We start from the raw sequence: 10,868 nt of genomic DNA on the forward strand, positions 1-10,868 counted from the left end.
TGAGCTTTTCTGATCCGGTCCTTTGTACTTTCACATGAAAAATCAGTTTGCCAATTTCTACCAAAAAAAAAAAAAGCTCTCTAGGATTTTAATTGGGATTACATTGAATCTAGTAATCAATTTTGGGAGAATTAACATTTTAACAATATGGAGTTTTCCAATCCACAAACATGGTATATCTCTCCATTTATTTGTCTTCTTTAATTTATCTTAGCAATGTTCTGTAGTTCTCAGTGTGCAGATCCTTTGTCAGATTTATGCCCTAAGCATTCCATATTTTGATACAATTGTAAATGTTATTTTAAATTTCAAGTTCCAATTGTTCATTGCTAGTATGTGGAAATACAATTGATTTCTATACATTGATTTTGCACATACCTGATTTTAATGTGTGAGATTTAGTTGCTACTTCCCTAAACTTACTCTGGTTGTCTAATATTAAATTCTAGACTCTCAAGACAAAATTTTAGGGAGGAAAAAAGAAATATTTACTATAACCAATGTTTTATTACAGCCCAGGATACTTTCTTCAACAGCTTTGCCAGACAGGCTATGAAAGGGCACAGCTGTCCTGCCCAGACCTCAAACAGCCCCAGGTTGCCTTTGGAAAGAGCCCAAACGTAGGCTTGGAGTATTCTCATAGCTCAAGAAGAAGAAGAGGAGGAGGAGGAGGTCTACGAGTAGCTTTTCATGGCTTGTCAGGGATCTTCTATCTATAATTTTATTAATTCTATTCTAACTTCTTTCCTTTTTCAGTCTGTGCTGTTTATCATAATCATATATTTCTTGTGTTTATTCCCACCCTACCCCCAACACACAACGCTTCCTTTTATTTGCCTTAAAACAACCTCTCTCTAGCTCTAGAAATTACATGTGGTTTGAGTTTTTAGACAATTTAGAAAGAAAAAAAACTGTATTAACTTACTCAAAGTCTTAATGTTTCTATCATTAATGTTTTTGTGTTGAAGTGAAAAGAGCATTGATTTTGGAATCCAGTGGCCCTCACACCTAGCTGTGTGGCCTTTGGTAAGGTATTTAACCTTTCTGAATATGTCTTCTTATCTGGATGTCATAATGGAACATTGTGAGAACTACGCAAAAATAAATAAATAAGCAGTCAGTGAACTTGAGTTGAATCTGAATATCTCTGCCTCCTCTTCAGACTGGAGAATCCCCATCTGTTTTGTTAGTGTGCACAGGCTGATCCCATCTCACTGAAACATTGCCATTCTCTGGATCTTTTCCAGTCCAATGAGGCCTTCCAAAGCACAGAGTTCCAGCTGTAGACACAACAGTTTTGAACCAGAGTAGGATCATTCATTTAACAAATACTGAGTACCTAGTGTTGGCCAGGAACTGAGTTACACACTTCATATTAAATCATTGAGTGCTTACCACGTACATCACATGAATAATTCCTAACGCTCAGAATAAGTCTGTAAAGTAGTTATTGCAACATCCATTTTACAAAGGGAAAATGGAGGATATGGCTCCTATCCTAAATGTGTTCATAAGCCAGTTAAAAGCAGACAAGACATAGTATATGAAAAGCTGCTAGAAATACAAGAAAACTCTAAGAGATGTTAAGAAGAAACACATGATAAACAGCCATGTGAATGTTATAGACAGGTGCTGCTTTCTCTGCGTAGAAGCCTTTCCCTAGGTCCCCTGCCTCACAGATTTCTGCTCATCTAAGAATCAACTAAAGCATCACCTCCTCTGGAAGCCTTCTCTGATTCTTCCAGGCAAACTTAAGATCTCCTTCCTCTGTTCACTTGGCCGTTGATCCTTCTTTTCCTTACGTAGTGTCATTGTTGATTTGTTTTCTCCAGAGACTGTGAGCTCCTTGAGATCAGGGTGAATAGACTTACTCACTTACATCTAGAGCTTGATAATAAAAATTAGAGAATACATGGTTAGAGAAGAAGGGGAAAGTTAGGAGTGATTATGAGCAAAAGTTCTGATGTATGAATTCAAAGAGTATATTTGGCCAAGAGATAGGTGATTCCTGGCAGGTAATAAAAGGGGTTATAGAACTGGTGGATTTAAAACCAAGGATTTGGACTTGGTACTGGAGTTATATGCTCTACTTTTCGTTTCAGAAAGAATAGTCTGGGTACAGAGTAGATTGTGTCTGAAAATTGAGCAGTCCGTAGGAAACTATCACCATGGTCTAGATGAAAGACAATAAGAACCCAAACCATCAAATAGCTGTAGAAATGAAAACACGTTAAGACCAGATGGGGGACCCATGAAGGGGGACAGACCAACAGGAATAGGTAATTGCATGAGAAAAGAGAAAAGAGAGGAAGATGACTGGGAAGTTGGGAGAATGATGAGACCAGTGGCAAAAACAGGAAAGCTGAGGAATGGTTTATAGAGAGAGATAAGTATGTTTTCAGATGTGTTGAGTTTGAAATAATGGCAGACGGAAGTTCCATTAGGACCCTTGGAAATATCTCTGGTTATTTCCCATACTCTTCCTTCTGATGCCTAATATTCTGATAGCTATGTTGGCCATGGCAGCATATTAAGGGTTCAGAATTTAACCACAGATGCTGTATGTAACGGCCCTTTTCCCAGTCTACATGATCATATTTAAAAGACCTTGAGAGTGACAACCCACAATCCATGAAGAGGCCTTTTGGAAATGGATTTGCCCAGCAGATCGTCCTAAGTAAAGACCTCCAGCAACACTCTCAAAAATTATTAGGAGGCTGGTAACACTGAGGCAGGTCATAGAGGGCTCAAGTGAGAGCTGGGTTCAAATCCCTGCTCCATCACTTCTCTCTTTGAAGCCTCAGTGCTCTCTTACAGGAAGAATAGTGAGAATAATAAAAATCACTCACCGTATCAATTTATAGTGAGGATTAAGTGTAAAATGCTTAGTACAGTTCTTGGCATATAGAAAGAGATGACATAAGTTACTATTATTATCAATAGTTCATGTGGCCATGTGGCCTCTACTTGACTGTGATTTTGTTGGAAGCGGGGGCCGTGTCGTATTTCTGCATCCTCAGAGCATGGCCAAGGTTTGATGATGCCCACCAGAAGCCTGGGAAAGGCAAGAAAGGGTTCTACCCAGAGTTTCAGAAGGAGCATGGCCTTGCTAGCACCTTGATTTTGGACTTTTAGCCTCCAAAACTGTGAAACAATAAATTTCTGTTGTTTTAAACCACCCAATTTATGAAACTTTGTTACAGCAGCCCTAGCAAACTAATACAATCAGCATGCACTCATACATATTTATTTTATACCTTATTTAATCCAATACTGTATTATGTATTTTGTTGCGCAAATTGTTTTCAGCTTTGACCATTGGGAACTCCACCAGGCTGGTTCTTATTTCTGTTTCGTATGCTCCCTCCTTTTATTTTTGAAGTGCTTCCTTACTTTCTGGTGCTTCAAAATGCTTCAGCTTATGTTGTATTTGCCTGCCCCAGGCCTAGAGGTTCTAGGAATGCTCCCTGCTGTTGGGGTGTCATTGCTTTTAGACCCTCTCAGTGAATAGAGTCAGGTAATAAACTCTTAGGACATGTCATGATGAGGTCATTGATCCTCCTCTCTGGGTTTTTCTGTCTATGGACTATGCCACCACTTGTCTTTCCTCAGACTCAAGCTCAAAAGGGTCCAGGCAGGCCCCCTCCTTTACAGCCTTGTTCTCAAAAGGAAATCAGCAGCTGGGGATGCCAAGGATTTGGAGGGAGGGCCTGGGTATGAGAGATGCAGAGCTTAAGGGATCAAGACAATAGAGTGTAATGTGCAAGAGGAAGGGTAAGTCCCAGCAGAGTTTATTTGTGGAAAAGCCCAAGTAATAGCCCAAGTTGTTTAGCCTTTTCACTGCTCAGGCAGAAGCTTTTAGCAAACTCCTCTCTTCCAGAGGCCAGGTTCCCAGGGCTTTGCACCTTAGCCCACACTCCATCCTGAGTGTCCACTCTGTGCTTCAGATGCTGAGGTGGAGGGCACCCCAAAGGGAGAAGATGCAGAATTCATGAGTCTCGGTCTGCAAGAAAGAGCCTGGTTAGACCCCAGCACTGACCACCCACAGCTCTGGACATCCATGCTGGAGGGATGGGGAAAAGGGAACTGCAGTGCTGGGGTGGTGGATGATACTGGATTGTGCAACCCAGTTTAGACTGCCAGGAGGGACCAAGCTGAGCAGGAGAAATCTATAGGGGTGGTGGGGGGAATGTGGAAGGAGGCAAGGGAGAATTTGTGAAGGGAGTATTGGAAAAGGAGTGGTAGATGTGAGAGGCTAGCAGAGTATTGAGCTTTTCTGCAATATAACTTACAAAGGAGGAGCACAAATATTTGAAAATTCACACTGGGATCCTGCAGGGAACATGGCCATTTCATCCCATCCCAAACTTCCACAGACCTTTCTCTCATTCAGGAGCAAAGAGCTAGAGCCCAAGAGAAAAGCCCTAGCCAGAACCATGTGCAAAATAAACAGCGATGAGGGTTTGAGGACAGGACAGCGCTCTCTCCACGCTGGGGTCAGAGCTTGAGGCAGGAGGTCACAGAGCCTCTTCAGAGTGGAGGTTATGTTGCAAAAAAGCCCAATACTCTGCTAGCCTCTCACATCTACCACTCCTTTTTCAATACTCCCTTCTCACATTCCCCCTTCCCTCCTTGCACATTGCCACCACCACCCCACCTCCGCACCTGTCCAATCTGTTATTAGTGTCTCAGGGCTGCTGGAAGACTCTGCTCCCCAAAGTCAGGTCTTAAGTTCCCAGGGTAACCATGAGGGGTGATGCTGGGAGAGAGATTCTTTTATTTTGTATTTACCTAAAGGTTCAGGAAGCCCTTGCTGACATTCTTGCTTGGGGGCCCAGAATTTCAATTGAGTCACTGCCCAGAGCGGTTGTTTTAGGAAAGAATGAGTTGGCTGTTGCCTAACCCAGAGCCAGGCGGGGGTGGGTCGCTGAAAGAAAGATCTTTCTTCCTCCCTCTAGGAAGGAAGGCGGGGCTAAGAGTGCTGGGATGGGCGGGGCACTGCCTGCCGAAGGGCGGCGCGGGGGTGAGGAGACTGACTCGTGTAGTAAAGGCCCTCCAGCGGACAGACACCCAGACCAGTCACGGTTGGACACCCCCTGGGCATGCACAGCCTGAAGAATCCAGATAACCCACTGGATGATACTGGGGGAGGTCGGGGGCGGGGGAGACACGTTGTGGAAAAGGAGAGGAATGGAGTGTAGGTTGACCTGAACGAAGGACGGTAAAGGGGTAAAGGGCGTAGGAGGGTGTGCTGTTCTCTGGCCACTGTTCCTAAGAGCACCCAGAGTATGGGTTCCTTTAACTTTTGCCCCTCTCCTCCCTAATTTCAACTGGTCACTTCTCCCCTCGCCCATCCCTACGTCCCAGGTGTTCAGCCAGTTCTCACCCTTGCACACTCTCCCCTCTGCCATCCTTCCAGACTCTTGTGGCCCCACCACAACGCTAGGGTTTCTGAAAGTGCATTCAAGGTGTGCTTCCCCACCTCAACCCTCGCCCACCCCCGACCCCTTCTATCATCTTAGCCCAGTCTGGCCCCTCTGACACCCGTTTTCTCCAGTTACATCTCAGGAAGACTTTCTCTTGTCTCTCCCTCAATATGGTTCTTCCTCCCCTCGCCCTTGGTCTACTTTCTTCCATCAGCAGTCGGTACTCCCAAGACCCCATTATCCATCATCTCGGTCTTTTTTCTCTTTTCATTCACCCCTATTCCTCTCGTGACCCCCCCCCCACACACACACCGTTCTTTCCTTCTCCGTCCGCTTTTAGACCCCCCTCCTCGCACTGTCCCCGGGAGTCCCCGTGTCCCCTGCATCCTCCTGCACTTACACACAAACGGGATTTCAGGGTTTCCCTTCATCCCAACTCCGGTCCTCTCCTCCTTCTACCTCTTCCCATCCTCTAGTTCCTCCAGCTGTCCAGCTCCCAAATTCCGGGCGAGATTCCCGGGAAGAAAGCAAGAAAAATCAGAGTAATTTGGGAAGTAAACAGAAACTGGGAAGGAGGGGGAAGAGTGGGGAGGACCCAGGTGGGAGGGGGGCCTCTCCAGTCCCACCCAGTTTAGGGAATGTCTCTGCCTTCCCCCCCACCCCCCTTCACCTGGCTCTTAAAAGGCCCGGCCCCTGACCCGCGGCTACTTAAGGCAGAGGGGCCGCGGCCGGCAGCAGCTGCGCTGCGACTGCTTCGGGAGTAGTGGACGCGGCAAAAATTCTGACCATGACCCCCCACAGGCTGCTGCCGCCACTGCTACTGCTAACTCTGCTGCTCGCTGCCCGCCCAGGAGGCGCCTTGGCACGGTGCCCAGGCTGCGGGCAAGGGGTGCAGGCGGGCTGTCCTGGGGACTGCGCGGAGGAGGAGGATGCGGGGCTGCAGGCGGAGGGGTGTGCCGGGGCCGGGGGCTGTCTCAGGAGGGAGGGGCAGCAGTGCGGGGTCTACACTCCTAACTGCGCCCCCGGACTGCAGTGCCAGCCGCCGGAGGAAGACCTAGCGCCTCTGCGGGCGCTGTTGCTGGGTCGGGGCCGCTGCCGCCGGGCCCGCTCCCGCTCTGGTGAGTTCGCGCCCCGCCCCTGCCCGCCAACGTGAGACCCGCGTCTCTGCTGGCAGGGTCCCGAAGAGGTGGGCGCGGGCGGCCCGAAAGCCTCTAGGTCCCGCCCTTGATACTTCTCCTCCCAAACCCTGGCGGGGGCACGTTAGGGACGTGGAGGGGCAAGTGCTGGGGGCAGCTAGAAGGGTGGGGTGCGGCTAGGGGCCCTGGGGATGACGCAGGGAGATGTCTGAGCTCTCAACCGTTTTTTGCCCCTTCTATTATTTTCTCTGGAGGGGATAAAGGTGGTGGGTGGATGGAGGGGTTTAGAGCCATGCCATATGCCGCAGCAGCCCAGCTCCTTCAGCCCTAGACCCCCAAGCTGGAAAAAGGACCTAGATGTTGTTCTCAGCTTCCACTTGGAGAAAGAGGGAAGGAAACCCCAGACTCCCAAATCCTGCACACCAAGAAATATCTCTTCCTCTCATCTTAATATCAGGGTGTCCAAATCACCTGAGCATAGAATTTGGAACAGAAGATGCAAATCCAGAGTTGTTTCAGATTAGACTAGGGTCAGAAGGCAGGCACTGAGGGCCCCAGAGGAAGGGGCTAGGGGTGGGAAAAGAAGGAGTCTCCCAAATCAGGCTATGATTTAAATTGCTCAAAACCCTCCACCCACCCCACCCCACCCTACTCCAGAAAGGAGTATAAAAGGCTGAGTCATTGGGTGGGTGGGACAGAAGTGAGTCAGAACCTGAAAGATGGGGGGCAGCAAGGAGATGGGGAGGGCAGGAAATGCAAACAGCCCCCAGCTCAGGGGTATCTGAGCTCCTGGTTTCTTCCCAGAGAAGGGAAGATGGGAAATGAAATTAAGTTTCTTCCAGTCCCAAATGAAAGCGTCCAGGCTGCTAGAGGTCCTCCTAGAAGAGGAGGTCCATCTTCAGAGGAAGCAGTGGGAGCATGGTCATAGTAGGGTGCTAAATAGAGGGAATGAGGGGCAAGTGCTGAGGAGTGTGGATCAGCCTCACTGCAGAGGGAGTGGCTTGGGTTGTGAGTAGTAGGCAGATGGGAGCATTGGCTAGTTTTGAGGGCTGGGGACCTGAGCAGAGCTTGCTTTGGGCATGGAGGGATCATAGTATCTAATTATACAGCTGGGCCAATTCTAAGCAATGCATGCTCCCCTCCCTGCCTTTTCCTCGCCTTGAGGCCCTGACTTATTTCCCCACCCCATGCAGTCCTGAGCTCACCCCAGGCTTCCCAGACACCATGTGTGAAACTTCTCCAGAGCCAGGAACAGCCTGCATATTGGAAGCCCTAACTTACTCCCTACACCTTTGCAACTTGCTCTCCGCCTGTCCTGTGCAGAATCTTACATGCTCCTGGGACTACTGGGATTGAGCTGGGCTGAGCCACAGAGGATCAGAAGGGAGAGGCCCCCACTGCTCCAAAAGTAACCACAAGTCAGGCCTGGGAGAGGTGGGCTGAATCACAGCAGGGTTAGAGCAGGGATACACGTTCCGGTTGGGTCCCTGCTGACCCCTCCCACATGGGTTGCTCTTCTGCCCCATCTCCCTGGCTTCGTGCACCCCCTGCTGGCCTTTGGTGTAATAGCCAGATCTTCTCACCCCAAGCCCAAGGCCTCCCAGTGTACAGCTGGGGAAATACGTTCCAAGACGTCCAGTGGATGCCTGAAATGGCGAATAGTACCTACCCCTAATCAACTTCTTCATCTCTGCTGGTAACGTGACAGCAGCTTTTTCACTCGTAGACGCAATCTCTCCAGTAATTTTTATATTTTTCAGTCCAAACCTATTCCTGAATCTGTATAATCATTCCTTAGTTTTCAGTAAATGTCATTTCAGGGGATTCCTTGCTGAAGTCTTCATAAAGGCTCAGTGCTTTCTGTGACAACACACTGCTGTCAATAGGGACATATTTTCTGTTCCTGTCTTCTATACACAAATTTAATGTCTTTTTCATCTTAACTAGGCACTTATCACACACTGTGGCTGAAACGTTTGCCGTTTGAGGTGCAACAGTAAAACCAGCATGAATTTCTTTTTCCTTTTTCACAAATGGATGGATTGAAGATTCATTCTTACCATAGATCTTAGCAACCTCAGCACAGGATATTTTTTTCTTAAGTCAAGAACTTTCACCTTTTTACTTAAAAGGCAGCACTGAACAAAGGGATGATCCACATCCAGGTGGGACAGAGCAGGAAAGTGGGAGATTTCATCATGCTATTCAGAACAACGAGCAATTTAAAACTTATGAATTGTTTATTTCTGGAATTTTCTATTTAATATTTTCAGACCACGTTTGACCACGGATAACTGAAACCACAGACAAGGGGGCAACTACTTTATTTGTATTTGTTCTCGATTTTTGCTTTCCAAAGCGCTTCTCCCTTATAAACCTTAAAACTAGTCTGGGGATATTGTCAGGAAAGGTAATACCATTTGCCAGAGAAAGAATCTGTGGCCAGGAGAAGTTCAGGGTAGAGCCAGATTCTAACCCTCCTCACTTCTACCTCTCCGAAAGCCCTTGTCCTCCTCCCACTTCAGCAGGTAGGGGTGAGCAAGGCTCTTTTGCACATGGCTCTGGTCTTTCATATCTGGTTAATTTCCGGCCTCTTCTTCCCCCATCCTCTTGTGGCTGTAGGGGAGAATCCTAAGGAGAGTAAACCCCAAGCGAGGACCACTCACCCACAGGACGTGAACCGCAAAGACCAACAGAGAAACCCAGGGATCTCTACGACTCCTGCCAGGCCCAATCCTGGGAGTATCCAAGACACTGAGATGGTGTGTTTGGGGCTGGGAGGGAGCAAGAGGGGTGGGGAGCCCTAGAGACACCCATCTGAGACTGCTTCCTTGGGCTTGAAGAAGTCTCCCATGTCAGTCCTGGGAGCCTGGCTAGTGGGGCCAGCGGACTGTGCAGTGGAGCGTGGCTGAAGCGGTTCTGAGGTGCCTGCTCTCCCTTCCCCCAGGGCCCATGTCGCAGACATCTGGACTCAGTGTTGCAGCAACTCCAGACTGAGGTCTACAGAGGGGCTCATACCCTCTACGTGCCTAATTGTGACCATCGGGGCTTCTACCGGAAGCGGCAGGTGAGGCCACTCCTCTCCTCTCCTCTCTTTGGTCCATCAGTACAAGGCTCTTACCAGGGATAGGGGGTGCTTATATAGTTGCATAAATAAGACACTGTCCCTGCCTTTAAGGCTCTCCCAACTTTAGGGTCCATGCAAACAGAATAACCAACCATAGGAATTAGACTGCTTAAGGAACACCTACCTTAGAGGTGCAGAAATGTGAAGTGCATCGGTCACCTGGAGGGCTGTGAACACACAGGTGGCTGAGTCCCACCTGAAGAGCCTGAGAATGCATTTTTAACTCCGTCCCTAGAGATGCTGATGCTGTTGGTTTGGGAACCACACTTTGAGAACTATAGTTCTGGCCTAGAGAAATGGGCACAATTTTGTGGGTGGAGAAGAAGAGAAGCAGGGGAAGGGAACCCAGTGGGCCTCAAGGTCCTGAGAACTCTGTTTCTGCATACTCAGACTCAGGCCCTTTCCCAATCCATGGGACCCCTTCTATATCTCCTGCTGGAGGCTTGGCCTCACCTCTGATCCATATGTCTCTCTCCCCAGTGCCGTTCCTCCCAAGGGCAGCGCCGAGGTCCCTGCTGGTGTGTGGATCGGATGGGCCAGCCTCTGCTAGGGTCCCCAGACAATGATGGAAGCTCCCCCTGCTCCACTGGGAGCAGCAGCTAAGGCTGGGTGGGAGCCCGCAGGGTCACTGGCAGGACCATGGGGCTGTCATCTTGGGTCATTTGTTGAGTAATGAGTAACTCAGGGCCCTGAGCCCCTCTCCACCTTTAGGCCCTGTCCCATTGTCCCCTCACCCCTGAGACCTCACACATGACAAGATTGTTGGTGTTGGCTTGGGGTGTTAATAAAGCTGTGTTGGGTTTCTCTGGTCTGCGTCTCCGTGTCTACCTCTCACATTTCTGGAGCCCCTGGCCCTTCTCTCTACCTCCCTCCTGTCACCCCCATAGCAGCTTTCCTTTCCTGTGGACTACCTTCCGTCATCCTTTCCACTGTACTTGGAATGAGGAGGCAGCCATTGGCAGAGGTTTCAAGTCCTGAAGCCTCACCCAACAACCCACCAGGGGGTGGGGGGTAGGAGGTGGGGAGACACTGAGCCCATGGCCTTGGTCTGAGGTTATGATCTTGTTTCTAACACTGATCTTTGGACTCAAGGAAGAAGAATAATTAATAGTTAATCCCCAGCAGGAACCCAACAAAGAGGAACTCTCCAAGCACTTACCCTACTGTCACTTCCTACTA

At 48.7% G+C, this 10,868-nt stretch overlaps 1 protein-coding gene across 1 annotated transcript; it reads left to right on the forward strand.

The window, feature by feature from the left end:
* The first annotated feature begins 6,142 nt into the window (after positions 1 to 6,142).
* On the forward strand, positions 6,143 to 10,498 carry IGFBP6 (insulin like growth factor binding protein 6). The gene is made up of 4 exons (XM_081059927.1): positions 6,143 to 6,544; positions 9,185 to 9,324; positions 9,510 to 9,629; positions 10,170 to 10,498. The coding sequence occupies exons 1-4, from the start codon at positions 6,214 to 6,216 to the stop codon at positions 10,290 to 10,292; spliced, it is 714 nt and encodes a 237-aa protein (XP_080916053.1). The 5' UTR covers positions 6,143 to 6,213; the 3' UTR covers positions 10,293 to 10,498.
* Positions 10,499 to 10,868: the final 370 nt, after the last annotated feature.

Source organism: Rhinolophus hipposideros (assembly GCF_964194185.1).
Source record: "Rhinolophus hipposideros genome assembly, chromosome: 9".
In the NCBI taxonomy this organism is placed as follows: Eukaryota; Metazoa; Chordata; class Mammalia; order Chiroptera; family Rhinolophidae; genus Rhinolophus; species Rhinolophus hipposideros.

What these genes read in the sequence shown, in the direction of transcription:
- IGFBP6 (XM_081059927.1), top strand. Translation starts at nt 6,214, where the DNA reads ATGACCCCCCACAGGCTGCTGCCGCCACTGCTACTGCTAACTCTGCTG. An exon ending in GTATCCAAGACACTGAGATG is followed by an intron (nt 9,325 to 9,509) that starts GTGTGTTTGGGG and finishes CCCTTCCCCCAG; the next exon opens with GGCCCATGTCGCAGACATCT. An exon ending in GCTTCTACCGGAAGCGGCAG is followed by an intron (nt 9,630 to 10,169) that starts GTGAGGCCACTC and finishes CTCTCTCCCCAG; the next exon opens with TGCCGTTCCTCCCAAGGGCA.